We start from the raw sequence: 21,059 nt of genomic DNA on the forward strand, positions 1-21,059 counted from the left end.
AAATGTGTATTAAGGTTTTCAATGCTGTATCTATTGTATGTAAATCCCTAAATGTATTTGGACATAGTAACAGATGTTCCATTTGTTCTTACACTATATTTTAATGTGCCAGTATCAATAAGTTTTAATCAACACATATTTATAAATTTTTTCTAACATGTAAATTCTCCTCACCATTATTCTTTTTGCTAATCAACTTAGCTATTTCTCATATACATTTTTCTATATGACATTCAGAATGATCTCATTTATATGGATGATTTTAGGTAGAATGAATAACTTTATAATATTGTCTTTTACTCAAAAGGAGATACATCCTTGCATTTAATCAAGTGTTCTTCTATGTTCTTTAGTAATATTCTAAATAGTTCTTGTTTCTTGTACATTTTCTATTACATTTTTTTCCTTGATATCTATTCATTTTTTGGATTACTTATACACTGTTGGTGGCAGTCTAAATTAGTTCAACCATTGTGGAAAACAGTATGGCAATTCCTCAAAAAGCTAAGAACCGTTTGACCCAGCAATCCCACTACTGAGCACATACCCACAATAATATAAATCATTCTACCACAAAGACACATGGACGCAAATGTTTATTGCAGCACTAGTCACGATAGCAAAGACATGAAATCAACATAAATGCCCACCAATGACAGACTGGATAAAGAAAATGTGATACATATACATCATGGAATACTATGCAGCCATAAGAAAAGAATGAGATCACGTCTCTTTTGGGAACATGGATGGAGCTGGAGGCCATTATCATTAGCAAACTAATGCAGGAACAGAAAACCAAATATTGTACATTCCTACTTATAAGTGGGAGCCTAATGATGATAACTCATAAACACAAGGAAGGGAACACCAGACTGTGGGGCTTATTTGAAAGTGGAGAGTGGGAGGATGGCGAGGAGCAGGAAAATTAACTGAGTACCAGGCTTAGTACCTGCGTGACAAAATAATCTGTACGACGTGAGATTAACTATGTAATAAACCTGCACATGGATCTCTGAACCGAAACATTTAAAAAAATTTCACAGTGGCTCACGCCTGTAATCCCAGCACTTCTGGAGGCCAAGGCGGGCGGATCACGAGGTCAGGAGATTAAGACCAACATGGCTAACACGGGGAAACCCCCGTCTCTACAAAAAATACAAAAAATTAGCCGGGCGTGGTGGCGGGCGCCTGTAGCCCCAGCTACTCAGGAGGCTGAGGCAGGAGAATGGCGTGAACCCGGGAGGCGGAGCTTGCAGTGAGCTGAGATCCGGCCACTGCGCTCCAGCATGAGTGACAAAACAAGACTCCGTCTCAAAAAAAAAAAAATTCAGCAAAGTAAATTTTTTATAATTTGACATGAAATTAAACAGGTAAATGTAAATGCACAAAGAAAAATCATTAAAGTCAAAAATTAAAAAATAAAAGACAAGAATAACAAAAAAGCATATCAGGATCAACAAGAGTAGCTTCAGAACACATATTTCCCTGAAGATACATTATGCAAATCAACAAATAATAAATCTGACTTCCCATCTCATCTAGTTTGGATTTTATTATAAATACGGTTTGTATTTCTTTTACATTGTCCGTCTAGTTATTTATATCTAGGAAGAGAACTTAAGAATTTAAAAATTAATTTTGTTGTTAGAAGCATGACTGAATTACCTTTATAAAAAGTAATTATCCAGATGAATTCTCTCAGATTTTTTTTTTTTTTTTTTTTGAGATGGAGTCTCGCTCTGTCCCCCAGGCAGGAGTGCAGTGGCATGATCTCAGCTCACTGCAACCTCAGTCTCCCGGGTTCAAGTGATTCTCCTGCCTCAGCAGCCCAAGTAGCTGGGATTACAGGTGTCTGCCACCATACCCAGTTAATTATTTGTATTTTTAGTAGAGATGGGTTTTCACCATGTTGGCCAGGCTAATTTTGAACTCCTGATCTCAGGTGATCCACTCACCTCGGCCTCCCAAATTGCTGGGATTACAGGTGTGAGTCACCACACCTGGCCAGAGTTTTTAAGAAATATTATTGTATCCACTTCAAATCTTAGTTTCTCCACTGACTTTCTTCATAGAATTAGGAAAAAAAACTACTTTAAATTTCATACGGAACCAAAAACAAGCCCACATAGCCAAGACAATCCTAAGCAAAAAGAACAAAGCTGGAAACATCAAGCTACCTGACTTCAAACTATACTACAAGGCTACAGTAACAAAAACAGCATGGTACCGATACCAAAACAGATATATAGACCAACGGAACAGAACAGAGGCCTCAGAAATAATGCCACACATCTACAACCATCTGATCTTTGACAAACCTGACAAAAACAAGCAATGGGGAAAGGATTCCCTATTTAATAAATGGTGTTGGGAAGACTGACTAGCCATATGCAGAAAGCTGAAACTGGATCCCTTCCTCACACCTTATACAAAAATTAACTCAAGATGGATGAAAGACTTAAGCATAAGACCTAAAACCATAAAAACCCTAGAAGAAAACCTAGGCAATACAATTCAGGACATAGGCATGGGCAAAGACTTCATGACTAAAACACCAAAAGCAATGACAACAAAAGCCAAAATAGACAAATGGGATCTAATTAAACTAAAGAGCGTCTGCACAGCAAAAGAAACTATCGTCAGAGTGAACAGGCAACCTACAGAATAGTTTTAAATATTTTTTAATTTCATCTCTATTTAAAATATACTTAATAAAGTTGAAAATTAAAGATGGAAAATTAGCAAAGTGAATGGGAAGTATTAGTTTTGTCCAGGTCTTAAGGAACAATGAAGAAACACTTCAGAAGGACAGAATTGCTTCCAGATTGAAAAATGCAAAATGTAGCCTCCTGGGGAATGAAGCAGCCAAAAAGCAGATGTCTAAGACATCATATCACAGCTGTGATAAGAGGGAAGAGAGAAAAGGGAATGATGTTGTCATTGAATTGTCACATGGTAGAATGTAAGATACAAGTTGTCAAGTGTTTTAAAAATGTTGTTCTCAGGTCGATTATTTGAAAATGAACTGGAATGGGGGTGTGCACTCTGAAGAGGCACCAAATTAAATTCATTGCTAACTCTAGTCCTCTTTTCAAATAAATTTTTTGCTTGCTTACAAACAAATCCATTTAAAGACTGTGAAGCAATATCACAATTTATCTCACATTGCTTTGTGTATCTACAGGTCATAAGAGTTCATACTTCTTTTTTTTTTTTTTTTTTTTTTTTTTTCCCTTTTTTGAGATGGAATCTTGCTCTGTCACCCAGCCTGGAATGTAGTGACATGATATCAGCTCACTGCAACCTCCACCTCCCAGGTTCAAGTGATTCTCATGCCTCAGCCTCCAGAGTAGCTGGGATTACAGGTGTGCACCACCATGCCCAGCTAATTTTTGTATTCTTAATAGATACAGGATTTTACCATACTGGCCAGGCTGGTCTCAAACTCCTGACCTCAAGTGATTCACTCATCTCAGCCTCCCAATGTGCTGGGATTACAGGTCATATATATTTTCTTGTATATTATATATTGAGGTAAAGCTCCGATATACATGCACCTCACAGCAGTTAATGAGAAGGGATTGACAAAACATGTTACAGAATGTGCACAGATGCAAAGAGATGAAACAGACCCACCGACACTACTTAATAAAGAAGATGCCTAGCAAACTAACTGTGTTGATGTGTGACTGAGGTCATATTTAAAACCCAAATGCTTTTTTAATATTAACCCCCATCAGATATAGGGTTCCCAAATATTTCTCTCTTTCTTTAGGATGACTGTTCACTTTGTTGTTTGCTATACAGAAGATTTGTGTTGTGTAGTTCCACTTGTTTATTTTTCATTTTGTTGTCTGTGCTTTTGATATCATATCTAAAAATATTATGCATTACCAAGACCAATGTCGTGAAGCTGTTTCTATACGTTTTTTTCTAGCAGTTTTACAGTTTCAGGTTTTCCATTTAAGTCTTTAACCCATTTTGAGTTAATTTTTTTATATGGTATAAGATAAGGGTCCAGGCCAGGCGCAGTGGCTCACGCCTATAATCTCAGCACTTTGGGAGGCCAAGGTGGGTGTATCACCTAAGGTCGAGAGTTCAAGATCAGCCTGGCTAACATGGTGAAACCCCATGTCTACTAAAAATATAAAATTATCTGGGTGTGGTGACACACACCTGTAATCCCTGCTACTCAGGAGGCTGAGGCAGAAGAATCACCTGAACCCAGAAGGTGGAGGTTGCAATGAGCCAGGATCCACTGCCACTGCACTCCAGCCTGGGCGAAAGCGTGAGACTCCGTCTCCAAAAGAAAAAAAAGATAATGGTTTAATTTCATTGTTTTGCATGTGGATATCCAGTTTTCCCAGTAGCATTTGTTGAAGAGACTATACATTCCCCATTGTCTATTACTTTTTTTTTAATGAGCAAGAGCCTCGCTATATTGCCCAGGCTGGTCTTGAACTCCTGGCCTCAAATGATACCTCCTCCTCCTCCCAAAATGCTAGGATTACAGGTATGATCTGCCATTGTGTATATACATATACATTGTGTATATACATATACACACATGTATACACATGTGTGTATACATGCACAAGTTTGTTACACAGGTAAATTGTGTGTCACAGGGGTTTTATGTACAGATCATTTTGTGAACCAGGTAATAAGCATCATACCTCATAGGTAGTTTTTTGATCCTCACCCTCCTCCCACCCTCCACCCACAATTAGGTTCTGGTGTGTGCTGTTCCCTTCCTTATCTCCATACGCACTCTATGTTCCCACTTATAAGTGAGAACATACGGTATTTGGTTTTCTGTTCCTGTGTTTGTTCTTGGCACCCTTGTGGAAGATCAGTTGACCATAGATGTGTGGGTTTATTTCTGGGCTTTATGCTGTTTTATTGGTCTATATGTCTGTCTTTATGCCAGTACCACACTGTAGTTTTGTAATACATTTTGAAATCAGATGTGTGATGCCTCTAGCTTTGTTCTTTCTCAAGATTGTTTTGGATATTCAAAACAATGTTTGCGGTTCTACCTAAATTTCTGGTTTTATATAAATTTTAGGATTTTTTTTTCTATTTCTGTAACAAAATGCCATTGGGATTTTGATAGGGATTGTATTGAATCTATAGATTGCTTTGAGTAATACAGACATGTTAACAATATTAAGTTTTCTAATCCATGAACACAGAAATCTTTTCATTTATTTGGTTCTGCTTTCACTTCTTTCAGCAATATTTTGTAGTTTTCAGTGTACAGCTCTTTTGCTCCTATGGTAAAGTTTATTCCTAAGTATTTTATTCTTTTTGATACTATTGTAAATGAGACTATGTTTTAAATTTCCTTCTTGGATCATTTATCATTAGTATGTATAAACTAAACATATAATAATAGTATAGTAAAAATATATCAATAACTTCCCCAACTCAATAGCAAAAAAAGAGGGAAAAAACCTGATTTTAATATGAGTGAAAGACTTGAGCAGACAGTTCTCCAAAGAAGATATACACATAACCAGCAGGTAGGTAAAAGATACTCAACATTGCCAGTCATCAGGGAAATGCAAATCAAAACCACAATGAGATACACCTCACACCTGTTAGGCTATCATTTAAACAATGAAAACAAAAAAGTAACAAGCATTGACAAGAAATTGGAGAAATCGGAACCCTAGTACACAGTTGGTAGGAATATAAAATGGTACAACCACCATGGAAAACAGTATGCAGTATGGAAGTTCCTCAAAAATTAAAAATAGAAATTCCATGTGATTCAGTAATCCTGATCCCAGGTATTTATCCAAAAGAATTGAAATCAAGATCTCAAAGAGACATCTGCACCCTCATATTCATTGTATCATTATTTACAATAGCGAAGATGTGGCAACAACCTAAATGTCCATAGGCAAATGAATAGATTTTAACATGGTGGTATTTACATGCAATGGAATGTTATTCAGACTTTAAAAAAAAAAAAAAAAAAGCACATTCTGCCTGAAAGTTCTTTCAGCACAAACTTTGAGGACATTATGCTAAGTGAAATAAACCAGTCACAGACGGACAAATAATACATGTTGCCACTTTCACATGAGGTACATGTATCTAAAATAGTCAAATCTATAGAAGCAGAAAGTTGAATGATGGTTGCCAGAGGACAGGAAAAGGGTGAAATGAGGAGGTGTCATTCAACAGATAAAATGTTCGAGGTAAGCAAGGTGATTGAGTCCTGGAGATCTGCTATACAACACGGAGCTTATAGTGAACAATATTGTATTGTGCACTTAAAAATTTGTCGAGAGGGTAGATTTCATGTTAAGTTTTTTTACTACAATAAAAAAATTTTAAAAAAAGTTTTAACCACGCACTAGCAGGTTAATCATTTTCAAAACCTAGAGAATATGAAGCTAAATAGAAATATAAACAGGAAGCTTCCTGGAGATTTAGACTAATAATGTAGACTTTCATTAAAATATGTTTTGGATCAGTGTCTTGAAAGATAAAAGCAGCTTCAGGCACTCTCTAGGCATTTGCCAAGTACTGAGGCAAATATTGCAGTGTATTACAATTGACAGCTTGACATGTTGACACACGTGGCATTAGTACTGCTATATCTTCTATCACCACAAATGCTGCTTGTAGGCTTAGGTCAAGAGAACAACGGCTCAACATGAAAGAAGGAAAAACGCCACTCACAAGGAGTAGAGTCACCTACCCTACAGCATATATCTCTTTTGCACTTCTGCCTCCTCAGATTTTCTATTAAACTATCCCTAGGCACTTATTTGACTTAAAACAAATGCATGTGGAAATCTTTGCAGGTAGTGTTTCTACCCCGTCTGGCTTACAGAGTTGACAACTCAATCATTCACAGTGATAATAATGGCCTGAATATTTTGTGACAGGTAGTACTTCTGCCTGACTGACTATACCATGCCACAGGGTCTCTGTGTCTTACACCAGCCAAACCTAGAACCACGACACTAGACACTTCCAGTCAAAAAACAAACATAAAGAGATACTAACTTCATATAGTCAATAAAGGTTTTTGTTTGAAAAATCAAGTACAACTGAACTCTATTTTAAAATAAAGCAAATTATTCTTGTGTTTAACAAGCATATTTACTCAGTTTATAAGACTGGTACCACCCCATTCCTTGCCCTTGTACACTGCAGTGCAGAAGAATCTTAGGCATTTATCAGAAAGGATTTGGAGAATTTGCCTGTAAAGTTCCTGCACATGTTATCTACTTAAAATAATTTCTAAGATGTTGATTTCGTGATATCTCAACAATTGTTCTTAAGTGAGTGAAAATTATGCCTTATGTTTACTTTTCCAATCATGTGCAATACACTGAAGAGAATCTTTTTATTATAGATGTTGAGGAATTTTGTGTTCAATCTGAAGAGAAAGTTTAGTAGCTTGCATTTTCTGAATTTTCATAAAATATACATTTGCCATTCAGCAGAATACTTTGTGTAAATTATATTTTATGAACATTGCACTAAAAATTTTTTACTAAAGAAATATTTCAACGTGTAATATTTTAAAATATCACATATCTATCAAGCTTGCATTTCTATCAAATGATCTCTATAGATTGTAAACCAGTCTGTCTTTCCTCTTCAGGATTATTTGTAAGAAGTGGCAGAGCATTTTAATAATTATTTCCGGTACGTAGAAGTCATTGTTCTGCCTGGCATTCGAAGTGAGATCAAATGAGGAGAGAATGAAGCATTTTCCCGGCAGCATTTCAATCCGTGTTGATTGTTTTTATTGTGTTTGTTCCTAAACCAATAACACTTGTCTTTTCTTTCTTTATCACATATTTGTATAATGCCTTATGTGTTTCCTAACCCTCTTTTGTAGACTTATTTGTATCATCTGGAGCAGATTGTGAAGCTCTTAAAGGAAATTGGCATATTTGGTATAATTGGTATACATCCTAAAATATCTACAAAAACTGGGCCAGAAAACAAAAAGTTGGGAAATATATATTTGTAAAACGTAACAAAGGGTTAAGTTTTTTTATGATGTACATCCATTTGAAATTGTTCTTTGGCTTGAAAAATGCAAATTGAAGTGGTCTGTGTTCTTCCAGGCAGAAAAGTCAAGAGACAGGGCACAATTCACCATATTTCAATTTTCCTGCTTCAACAATTAGCCATTCACAGAGAGACACCTTCCTTTAGAGTGGGACCAGAGTAACCATAGAGTAGAATAAAACTTTGAAGCCACCTAGGATTAACAGGAAATACATACACGTACATACATATATACATATATATACACACGCATACACATACATACATATATACACACACATATACACACATACATATATATATACACACACATACATATACTTTCAGAGACTTGGGGTTGTTTTATCTACACTACAACTTAGCTATGTTATGTGTGGTAATGGTGTCTATTGTACTAAGTCTTAACTTTGATCTTGACATTTAAAGTTATCTGTCTACTTTCTTTGCCATATCCAAAATTATCTTCCAGTCTTTCCAAAACTTGATAGTCCAATCTGACCAGTAATCTCACTAGTTATTACACAGGAAACCATAACTCTGGATATTCCCAATCTCCATGCTTTTTTCACATCTTTCCATCTTCATAAAATAGCCTCCTTAATCCTTCCATAATCTAAACTACAATGCTTTCTTCAAGACCTATGTAAGCCTTACTTCTTTGATAAATTCAGCTTACAATGATCTGCACATTCTGTCCATTTCCAAATGTTTAGGAAGCTGTACCTAATATGTGCATGTTCCGCTGAATCTTTCTTTGGTTTGCTCTGATATACCTTATCTCTTCAGTGATTTTGTTGTTGCTGTTTCTTTTGTTTTTGTTTTTGAAATGGAGTCTTGCTGTCACCCAGGCTGGAGTGCAGTGGCGCAATCTCAGCTCACTGCAACCTCTGCCTCTCAGGTTCTAGCAATCCTCCCATCCCAGCCTCCCAAGTAGCTGGGATTATAGGTGCATGTCACCACACCCAGTTAACTTTTTTGCATTTTTAGTAGCGATGGGGTTTCACCATGTTGGTCAGGCTGGTCTTGAACTCCTGGCCTCAACTGATCCTCCCACCTTGACCTCCCAAAGTGCTGGGATTACAGGTGTGAACCACAATGCCCAGTCTTCTTCAGTGAGTTAACAAACTTTTGATACATTCCAGAAATTTGGACAAAGATAGGCACGGATTAGCAGATTGACATATTCAAATCCATTCATTTATTGGTTCTTTCACCTATTTACTCAACAAAAGTCATGTGCCACACTGGATGTTGGATGCCAGAAATGCTAAGATTAGAAAAAGAAAATCTGGCTCATAAAAAAGTTCAAAATTTATAGGGAAAAGAAAAATGTGCCATTCTAACTGGTATATTAAACTAGTACAGCATAATGTACTAAAAAGAAGAGGTGATGGGGGCAAGAGAGAGTCACTTTTAGAGTGATCAGAAGAGTATTCTACAAGAAAGTGAATTTTATTCACTCATTCCTTCAATAAACATTTAATATTTGACTGTGATATGCCAGGTGCTGTTACACTTTGGGGATGTTGAGATGAAAGGTCGCAAGCTACAGTATTTACACAGCTCACACTCAACAGGGAAAGACACTGAGTAAATCCACAAATTACAGCAGAGTCTAGAAAGCAATGTTACCTTAACAGGATTATGATAGATGCCATGTTTTTACTGCTATTGGTTTGGATTAGTAAGGACAGCATTCATGCCACCATTTCACCATGAGTGCCTCAACTTAATAAGAGTGAGCAAGTAACGTAAATGGCGGTGCCTGGATTTGGCTTTCCCCAAGCTTGCTTAACAGAAGTACAACAATTTTCCTGATTCATTGATCACTTTAAAAAAAAAATACACTTTAATTAACATACCTAAATATTAGCGTGCATTAGCCATTACTTATCTAGCTTAAATTCCAAAGCTTAATTCAAAAAAGAGAAGATAATCCAAATATCTAGTTAAATAAATACCTCATTACATTTTTATTGTTATTGGTTCATAATTACTGTTTATTTTATCCCTAGTTTGAATGGCTTTCATGGAATTCGTTGAACTGTAATACCCAGTGTTTGGAGTTTTGGGGTGTGTGTGTTGTTTTGTTTTTTTCCTCTTAACAGCTGTAACTTGCTTTGGATTTTAAACAGCTTCTCTTTTTTTTTGTTTCTCTATTTTCACTGCAGATTTTTATTTTTTTTTTTTAAGAGAAAGACTCACGGAATTGTAAAGTTAGAAGGAGCAATCCTTACAATTCATGTTTAATATATTCCATTTCCTAACACCCTTAATCTAAATGTTTACTAAATGTTACAGCTTCTTTTTATTTATTTATTTATTTATTTATTTATTTATTTATTTATTTTATTATACTTTAAGTTCTAGGGTACATGTGCATAACGTGCAGGTTTGTTACATATGTATACTTATGCCATGTTGGTGTGCTGCACCCACCAACTCGTCAGCACCCATCAATTCGTCATTTATATCATGTATAACTCCCCAATGCAATCCCTCCCCCCTCCCCCCTCCCCATGATAGGCCCCAGTGCATGATGTTCCCCTTCCCGAGTCCAAGTGATCTCATTGTTCAGTTCCCACCTATGAGTGAGAACATGCGGTGTTTGGTTTTCTCTTCTTGTGATAGTTTGCTAAGAATGATGGTTTCCAGCTGCATCCATGTCCCTACAAAGGACGCAAACTCATCCTTTTTTATGGCTGCATAGTATTCCATGGTGTATATGTGCCACATTTTCTTAATCCATTCTGTCACTGATGGACATTTGGGTTGATTCCAAGTCTTTGCTATTGTGAATAGTGCCGCCTTCTCTTAAAACTGCTTATAGGCAACTTCTTCTAGTCTCACTGTTGCTCCCTCTAGAGGAAGAGCAAGGCTGCTTCTCTCAATTCCAATGACATCAGTCAGCATGGATTGAATGACCACCAAGAGCTTTAAAGACACTAAAGTGAGTAAATCGCAGTCCATTTCTTCAATGCGTTTAGAATATATAACGGAGTTGTAGGAAGTTTCAAAAAAGAGACAATTGACTGGTCAAAGAAAATTATCATTATGTGCCCAAATAGGCTTCCAAATTATCTATGTGCTAAAAATGATGCTTCATTAAGTAACCCATTTTCTCTGGTTCCAGCAGCTCAGCCAGAGGGGGACATCTAGTTCTTTGATTGCAGTGTGTTGTTCTTAGCCCACGTAAGATCCAAACAAATATTTTTCTCCACTAAGAAAGAAGTCTTTTCTTTATCATCAAACAAACTTCCTTTAGCTTCCTTCTTCCATCAGGTGTTTATATGCCATATCCAGGTTTATTTATCAATCAACTACAAATATCACCTGCTTTATCACAAAATGCCTCTTTCCCAGTCTCCCTCTTACAGGAGCTGCACCACTGTTTAGAGCACACAGCAATTTACACATGTATACACTTTACAGAGACTAGAGAAGGGTTTATAGATAAAGGGTTTATAGATACATATACAACTCCACATATTATATATATAAATTCCCATATACCAGAGAAAGAAACAGGGTTTCAAAAATCTCAGTTATCAGAAGAAATAAAAGGAACAAATTATTCTGACTAATTTTAAATAAAGACAATGCAGGCTGGGCTTAGTGGCTCGCACCTATAATCCCAGCACTTTGGGATGCCGAGGCAGGTGGACTGCTTGAGGCCAGGAGTTCGAGACCAGCCTGGCCAACATGGTGAAACCCTGTCTCTACTAAAAACACAAAAATTAGCCGGTGTGGTGGTGGGCACCTGTAATCCAAGCTACTCAGGAGGCTGAAGTAGAAGAATTGCTTGAACTCGGGAGGCGGAGGTTTCCGTGAGCCGAGATCGCACCACTGCACTCCAGCCTGGGTGACAGAGTGAGACTCTGTCTCAAAAATAAATAAATAAATAAATAAATAAATAAATAAATAAATAAATAAATAACAATGCAAGACTATTATGTTTTTGAACTAAAAAATTTTTTATACAAGACTTATTTATTTCTTACACTCCCACACTATTTAATGGACTAATAGGGTTGTTTTCAATTTTTGATAACCCTGTAAAATAAATTTACCCTTAGCATTCTCATAAATTTACCATAAAATGTATTCGAAAATGAACATTTACCTTATTTTCTCTTGGAAAATGTTTTCAGTGCAAGTCTGAAAATTCTGTATTTCTACTTAAGAGATTGGTAAACAAGATGCAGTACTGACTATACTTCTTTCCCCGAGAGACTATGTCTTTTTTTAAAGAACATACCCAGATGCTGTCCTCTTGGCGATATTGTTTCCAGTTCCAGCCACTATCACTGAACATCAGGAGGTAGCTGGTCACCCAGTTGGAGCTACCATATCCCCCTTGAGTGGCCACAGCGGTGACCTCCATTCTCTCTCCAAGGTCAATCTGCAACCACTGGTATTTGTTAGACACAAGTGGAGACCAGCCACCAGCTCCTTTTATTAAAAATAGAAACAGGAGAAAATTGAGAAAGGAGAGTTAGTTAAAAATCTATGTTAGTACAGTCGAAATGCCAGTAAGACTGTATTCCTCTATGGAACTTAAATTTCCAAAATATGAAATGTCTTCTAATTGTAAAAAAATACAGAGTTAAGAATTTAGTATAATTGTATGATGTCTATGTTAATTAATTGTGTTCATTTCTAGGTTTTACAGCCTCCTAAAACTGGGAGAACTAGGGGTCTTGCTGAATATTTAAAATGTTTAACTCGATAGGTGAACATTCCTGCCAACACTGGGAACTAGCAAGTCTACTGCACACATGCATGACTGGGTAATGGTCTGCTCTCCTACCCCTTTGCCCAGGACTGGATGTAAGGAAGTAACTTCAAGCTATGAAGGAACTAAAGCTATGATGGAACTAAAAATCTACTTTTGATCATGTTTAGACTTAGAGAAGGAAGTACATTGTTAAGTCTGGGAAAACAAAAGTCAAGAAATAGTTCCTGCCCTCAAAATATTTACAGTCTTTTGGGAGGGACAGTTGTTGAAAACCATATTTGAAACACGCATTAATGATGGGGCGTGTGCAGGAGAAAATAACATAATAAAGATGTTCTATCCAGTGGTGGGCTGGAGCTCATTCCCAAGTTTGTGAGAGACAATCATTAAATTTTCAATTTTGCAAGCTACTTATTAAACATAACCATCTTTGCAATTGGCCATGATGAAAGTATTTAAACCACGGAAATTGCAAACTCTGTAAATAAGCACCTGCCCCCACCCCAGTCAGTTTACCAATACACCACTGATTCTATCCTGTATGGGAGGAGGGTGGTGGGTAAGAGGATGGGAGAAAAGAGAACCAAGGAAATCATAAAGGAAGCTGTGCTTGATCACTTAGAAGTAAAGAATACAAGTTGTGATGTATGTTCAAGGAAGTAATGTGTGGAGCATAATTTATTGTGTTATATTTTATCCAACACACACCAAAATACTGTAGATGTGACTCCTTTATATCTTGTTAAGATGCTTCATTCTTCCAGTTTAATATAATAATTTGGGGAATTCTTTTGAGATTTAACATTGCTGGTAATACAAGTAGCATATAATCATTGTAAAAGTTATGAAATAGGGTTTGACCCATTCTTGAATCCATATTTATCTAAGATTTAATATTTTAAATGCCACATCAATTACATAGCACTCCAAATAAGAATGTTAGCAAATTTTCTTCCCCCATTCTTTTGCTGCTCACCTTGAGGCTCTGATAATAAGGTCTGGAATTTTAGATACAGGTTACCATTAATTTATATAGTTTTAATTCAAGCATTATTCTTGGCATACATGATCCATTTTATGAAACCTTGAGTACAAGACCTAATTCAAAGAAATGCTCAATAAATGTTTGCTCTTATGGTACGGCGTATGCCACTGTAGGACCTGAAGGCACATGCCAGTGTTGACAACTGCTTTGTAAGACTTCAAGATTATTTTGATGGTGGAACACAGCATAATGACACTCTGACAGATGAAGGGCAGAACTCTGCTACTCACAACTACAAACAAGAGAAGACGTCAGGCAGGACCACACAGGGGGATGCACCAGGGGACAGGATAAGAGCAAACTGGAGCTGTAGGAGGCAGCTTCTGTATGACAAGCAGAGTAGGGCTAGCTAGCTAGGCTTGGTGGTCTTCCTGTGAATTGGCTAATTTCAACAATTTATCTAGGAGGCACTAGGGCACTAGTTGTCTGGTACCTGTCCCACTAATGATGCTTATGACCCCAAAGGGTGAGAACCTAACAAAGGAGGTGGTTGGAGTACGGATATAATCAGCTGCTAAGAAAGGAAAGTGCCCAGTCCTAGCCAGGGTCAAAACTGGGTCAAAGCAGCATTTTAAAAAATTATATTACAACAAACTGCACATGTACCCCTTAATCTAAAATAAATACGTTGAAATTCTTTTTAAACATTATAAGAAGGTCCTCTCTTGACGGCATCACACTAATGACTGTTTGCATTCAGGTATAATCCCTATTTCTTACTATACTGTCTTTAGAATTAGATACATCATCAAATTTCCATCTTTCTTAAAGTTAATCATTATTCAAAAGTGTATTCCACTCCATGTGTCAAAAGCACAATGTTCTTTCTCTTTTGTGGATCCAGAAATTTTTTACATACTTGATTTTTGTTTATGTGTTCTGACTTTTAATTTCCTCTGTATTTGTTCTTAAAGAACCTGTGCTTTTGGGTGCAGTTTCATTGTACACCAATATTATCTACCTTTATGCTTATAAATACAATATTCTCATCTTTTTTTTTATTATAAGTTCTAGGGTACATGTGCATAACGTGCAGGTTTGTTACATATGTATCCATGTGCCATGTTGGTGTGCTGCACCCATTAACTCGTCATTTACATTAGGCATATCTCCTAATGCTATCCCTCCCCACTGTCCCTTCCCCACAATAGGCCCTGGTGTGTGATGTTCCCCTTCCCGTGTCCAAGTATTCTCATTGTTCAATTCCCACCTAGGAGTGAGAACATGCGGTGTTTGGTTTTCTGTTCTTGCAAAAGTTTGCTGAGAATTATTCTCATCTTTTAAGCAAGAGTGCTTGTTGCATAGACATGGTCCCTGGGTGTCTCGGAGTCATTTGTTTAGCACGGCCCTGGTGTCCACGAAGGGCACTTCCTACCCTTGCAGACTGTTGTTTATACGGAATGTGTTCTTGAATGATCTGAAGTACACTTTAAATAGCACCCTACCACAAATAGCTCAGGGAGTTCTTGAACTCTGTGGGAACTGCTCCTGAGGTATTATTTTAAAATATGAATCAATGCTTCCTCCATCCTTCATTTTTCAGGATGTGACAAAACACCATCCATCCTCCTCTACTTACTCTAATACTGTATTACTTCCCATTTGCTGAGCAAGGGAGTCCTTTTTGTCAGGCACTTTGTGAAGGCCTTGTTAATTAATTCTCAGTGCAATCTACATAGTAGACGGTGCGTCAGATACCAAGAGTCTGAACACTTTGCCCTCACCCGTGGAGCAGGCAAGAGGCACCATGCCCCTAACTAGGACACAACAGTGCCTCTCATAGTGTCAGGATGCAAAGGTGGGAATCAGTGGTTCCCAGTGGTGTAGAAAAGACTTGCTGATGCTGATAAAGATCAGGGAACCTCAGGATTAAGCTACCAGGCAGTAGGGTTAACTTCGCTTCCTGTAGTTAACAAGGGACCATGTCTTTGAAGTATAGGCACATGATGGACACGGCACATGGATGCATATTTCCCTCCACTGTCCTACCTAATTTTATTCTTTCCCTCCAGGCCCTGTCAAAACTTTACAAATTGAAAGTCATCTAGGGTCTGGTGCTAATCAAGCATCTTTAATTCTCTTACTGCTGCAACTGCACATCTCTCTGTATTTTTTTTTTTTTTTTGTCATTTTTGTTTGTTTACAAGGAAAAGTTAAGAAAGGATGAATGAAGTGCCCCTAGAATGCCACCATCTCAGCCTGGAAATTCCACATTTGGAATCGCATCTGTATCAGCTGATACCTCTGAGAAAATACTGATTAGTTTGCTTCTTGTCCTTTCTAGTTAACTGTAATGGTTTAAAGCCAGAATTAAGAATATGTTTTCCTAAAGTCCAAAATTTCATAGTATTTCTCTTGTATTCCTATGCCTCTACAGGCCAGTATTTAAAAAAGCGAACGCATGACAGAAACACAGCAAGGAAAAAAGAATCAGTGTGATTCTAGTAAGTTAAAATCGGATCATCAATTCTCATCAGGAGAAAGAAGAACCTCTCACTGACCGCTCCCTCTTCCCAGCGCTGCTCATAGTTACAGCTGCACCAGCCAACTTGAAACATTCACAGTTAATTGACTTTGAACATTTCCATTTCTTACCTGTGGTGAAAAGGTACTACTGGTATGCAAATTAAGCTATATCATTAACGAGGTACACTGATAAAGTAATGGAAATTCAGATGCTTCTAGGCTATACCAAGTAATTTCAACCAGATAAGTTGGCCACAGGGAATCCAAATATCCCTACTGGGTTTTAAGCTGTGCAGCTCTGCAGATGCACATGGCATTAGTGTATGATAGAGTGTTAGGCTTGTTCTAATTTTAAGACAAATGCTAAATAGTAAAATGGAAGACATAAGCTAGACAGATAGATAGACTGATAGAGATAAATTGATTATTCTTTGCAGACTTCTTTTTTTTTTTGCCAGGCTATGATGACACTTAGTGACATGAAATGCAAACGTAACTGCAGCTGAGGTTAGACCATCAGCCATAAGACCACCGCCAAACCGCATAGCCCTCGGAAACACACTATTGTCATGTTTACTTTTTTAATGGAGAAAGTGATGACTAACTCCAGCAAATTATAAACTCTGTATTACTAAAAAATAAAATGTATTTATTTATTTTGTTTATTAACAAAACCTTTTAGCTGCTGGTTAAGTGTTATTTGAGCTCATGATTTTAGTATGCCAATATATTCAATATCATAAGAAACCAATTCTTATGAAACTAAAGACCATCTTTTCTCAACCCCGTCTCTTCCATGGTTAATGATAATTTACCCACAAAACAAAAACAAGAGTCTTGCCCCCACCAGTTCATATTTGTCCCCATACTGCAGGTTTCCTTTCCCTGTTCCACCATTCTCTTTCTCCTGCCTTAACCTTGTTACTGAGATTTGGCATAATAAAGCATCATAAATCTATTCAAATGGAAAAATGTCTTAACTCTTCCTATTACACCCTAAAAACTCACATTTAAAAATAAAAGTTCTCCCCATTTACAAGACTCTTAAATGCTGTAGTATTGCTATGAGAATTACATTTTAAAAGCACATTAAGTGCCTATTGATTCCTCCCACATTCAACCAACATCAGAGTATGTGGCAGTTAGTGCTTTTTGAATTATAAAAATTATTACTGCTATTAGCTCCAAAGAGAGTTATGATCACAGCAAAGTTGAGCTTTGAAAAAAAAAAATTAGTGATTGACCACAAAACACAACATCTCTTTTATTTGTTGCCTACTACTTTTCAACATCAGATTTCTGAGGAACTTGCTTCTGTAACATGTGTTGTTCTGAATTGTAAGAAAAGCAAACTAAAAATTATCCAGTGCCTATTGTATGCTAACCACACTACTAGAAATTGCATACATTTTTAGGGGGCGGAGCAAGATGGCCGAATAGGAACAACTCCAGTCTCCAACTCCCAGCGCGAGCGACACAGAAGACCGGTGATTTCTGCATTTTCAACTGAGGTACTGGGGTCATCTCACTAGGGAGTGCCGGACAATCGGTGCTGGTCAGCTGCTGCAGCCTGACCAGCGAGAGCTGAAGCAGGGCGAGGCATCGCCTCACCTGGAAGCGCAAGGGGGAAGGGGGATCCGTTTTCCTAGCCAGGGGAACTGAGACACACAACACCTGGAAAATCGGGTAACTCCCACCCCAATACTGCGCTGTAAGCATACAGGCATTCCAGGAGAATATATCCCACACCTGGCCGGGAGGGTCCCACGCCCACGAAGCCTCCCTCACTGCTAACACAGCAGTCTGCCGCGATCTATCCGCAAGGCAGCAGCGAGGCTGGGGGAGGGGCGCCCGCCATTGCTGAGGCTTAAGTAGGTAAACAAAGCCGCTGGGAAGCTCGAACTGGGTGGAGCTCACAGCAGCTCAAGGAAGCCTGCCTGTCTCTGTAGTCTCCACCTCTGGGGACAGCGCACAGCTGAAGACCAACAGGGGAAGTAGCGGGAGCCGGTGCAGACGCGAACGACTCTGTCTGACAGCTTTGGGGAGAGCCGCGGATCTCCCAACGCGGAGGTTGAGATCTGAGAACGGACAGACTGCCTGCTCAGGTGTGTCCCTGACCCCTGAGTAGCCTAGCTGGGAGAAATCCCCCACTAGGGGCAGTCTGACACCCCACACCTCACAGGGTGGAGTACACCCCTGAGAGGACACTTCCAAAGGAAGAATCAGACAGGTACACTCGCTGTTCAGCAATATTCTATCTTCGGCAACCTCTGCTGCTGATACCCAGGCAAACAGGGTCTGGAGTGGACCTCAAGCAATCTCCAACAGACCAACAGAGAGTCCTTCTGACTGTCAGAAGGAAAACTATCAAACAGGAAGGACACCTATACCAAAACCCCATCAGTTCGTCACCACCATCAAAGACCAGAGACAGATAAAACCACAAAGATGGGGAAGAAGCAGGGCAGAAAAGCTGGAAATTCAAAAAATAAGAGCACATCTCCCCCTGCAAAGGAGCGCAGCCCATCACCAGCAACGGATCAAAGCTGGTCAGAGAATGACTTGGACGAGAGGAGAGAAGAAGGCTTCAGTCCATCAAACTTATCAGAGCTAAAGGAGGAATTACGTACCCAGCGCAAAGAAACTAAAAATCTTGAAAAAAGAGTGGAAGAATTGACAGCTAGACTCATTAATGCAGAGAAGATCATAAACGAAATGACAGAGATGAAAACCATGACACGAGAAATACGTGACAAATGCACAAGCTTCAGTAACCGACTCGATCAACTGGAAGAAAGAGTATCAGCGATTGAAGATCAAATGAATGAAATGAAGCGAGAAGAGAAACCAAAAGAAAAAAGAAGAAAAAGAAATGAGCAAAGCCTGCAAGAAGTATGGGATTACGTAAAAAGACCAAATCTACGTCTGATTGGGGTGCCTGAAAGTGAGGGGGAAAATGGAACCAAGTTGGAAAACACTCTTCAGGATATCATCCAGGAGAACTTCCCCAACCTAGTAGGGCAGGCCAACATTCAAATTCAGGAAATACAGAGAACGCCACAAAGATACTCCTCCAGAAGAGCAACTCCAAGACACATCATTGCCAGATTCACCAAAGTTGAAATGAAGGAAAAAATCTTAAGGGCAGCCAGAGAGAAAGGTCGGGTCACCCACAAAGGGAAGCCCATCAGACTAACAGCAGATCTCTCGGCAGAAACTCTACAAGCCAGAAGAGAGTGGGGGCCAATATTCAACGTTCTTAAAGAAAAGAATTTTCAACCCAGAATTTCATATCCAGCCAAACTAAGTTTCATAAGTGAAGGAGAAATAAAATCCTTTACAGATAAGCAAATGCTTAGAGATTTTGTCACCACCAGGCCTGCCTTACAAGAGACCCTGAAGGAAGCCCTAAACATGGAAAGGAACAACCGGTACCAGCCATCGCAAAAACTTGGCAAAATGTAAAGACCATCGAGGCTAGGAAGAAACTGCATCAACTAACGAGCAAAATAACCAGTTAATATCATAATGGCAGGATCAAGTTCACACATAACAATATTAACCTTAAATGTTAATGGACTAAATGCTCCAATTAAAAGACACAGACTGGCAAATTGGATAAAGAGTCAAGACCCATCAGTCTGCTGTATTCAGGAGACCCATCTCACATGCAGAGACATACATAGGCTCAAAATAAAGGGATGGAGGAAGATCTACCAAGCAAATGGAGAACAAAAAAAAGCAGGGGTTGCAATCCTAGTCTCTGATAAAACAGACTTTAAACCATCAAAGATCAAAAGAGACAAAGAAGGCCATTACATAATGGTAAAGGGATCAATTCAACAGGAAGAGCTAACTCTCCTAAATATATATGCACCCAATACAGGAGCACCCAGATTCATAAAGCAAGTCCTTAGAGACTTACAAAGAGACTTAGACTCCCATACAATAATAATGGGGGACTTCAACACTCCGCTGTCAACATTAGACAGATCAACGAGACAGAAAGTTAACAAGGATATCCAGGAATTGAACTCATCTCTGCACCAAGCGGACCTAATAGACATCTATAGAACTCTCCACCCCAAATCAACAGAATATACATTCTTCTCAGCACCACATCGCACTTATTCCAAAATTGACCACATAATTGGAAGTAAAGCACTCCTCAGCAAATGTAAAAGAACAGAAATTATAACAAACTGTCTCTCAGACCACAGTGCAATCAAACTAGAACTCAGGACTAAGAAACTCAATCAAAACCGCTCAACTGCATGGAAACTGAACAACCTGCTCCTGAATGACTATTGGGTACATAACGAAATGAAAGCGGAAATAAAGATGTTCTTTGATACCAATGAGAACAAAGATACAACATACCAGAATCTCTGGGACACATTTAAAGCAGTGTGTAGAGGGAAATTTATAGCACTAAATGCCCACAAGAGAAAGCAGGAAAGATCTAAAATTGACACTCTAACATCACAATTAAAAGAACTAGAGAGGCAAGAGCAATCACATTCAAAAGCTAGCAGAAGGCAAGAAATAACTAAGATCAGAGCAGAACTGAAGGAGATAGAGACACAAAAAACCCTCCAAAAAATCAATGAATCCAGGAGTTGGTTTTTTGAAAAGATCAACAAAATTGACAGACCGCTAGCAAGGCTAATAAAGAAAAAAAGAGAGAGGAATCAAATAGATGCAATAAAAAATGATAAAGGGGATATCACCACTGACCCCACAGAAATACAAACTACCATC

The 21,059-nt window shown here is 38.2% G+C and overlaps 1 protein-coding gene across 7 annotated transcripts in view; it reads right to left on the reverse strand.

Moving 5' to 3' along the window:
* The window catches only part of CNTNAP4 (contactin associated protein like 4), a 294,017-nt gene that overhangs the window by 200,175 nt on the left and 72,783 nt on the right, over positions 1 to 21,059 (reverse strand). For 6 of the 7 annotated variants that reach the window (XM_030924957.1, XM_030924955.1, XM_030924956.1 and 3 more), the window contains exon 3: positions 12,308 to 12,501. In XM_030924957.1, coding sequence (XP_030780817.1) covers positions 12,308 to 12,501 — 194 coding nt within the window. The remainder of the gene's footprint in view (positions 1 to 12,307; positions 12,502 to 21,059) is intronic. The other variant, XM_030924953.1, reaches the window with a different exon arrangement.

This window comes from Rhinopithecus roxellana, chromosome 20 (assembly GCF_007565055.1).
Source record: "Rhinopithecus roxellana isolate Shanxi Qingling chromosome 20, ASM756505v1, whole genome shotgun sequence".
Classification (NCBI taxonomy): Eukaryota; Metazoa; Chordata; class Mammalia; order Primates; family Cercopithecidae; genus Rhinopithecus; species Rhinopithecus roxellana.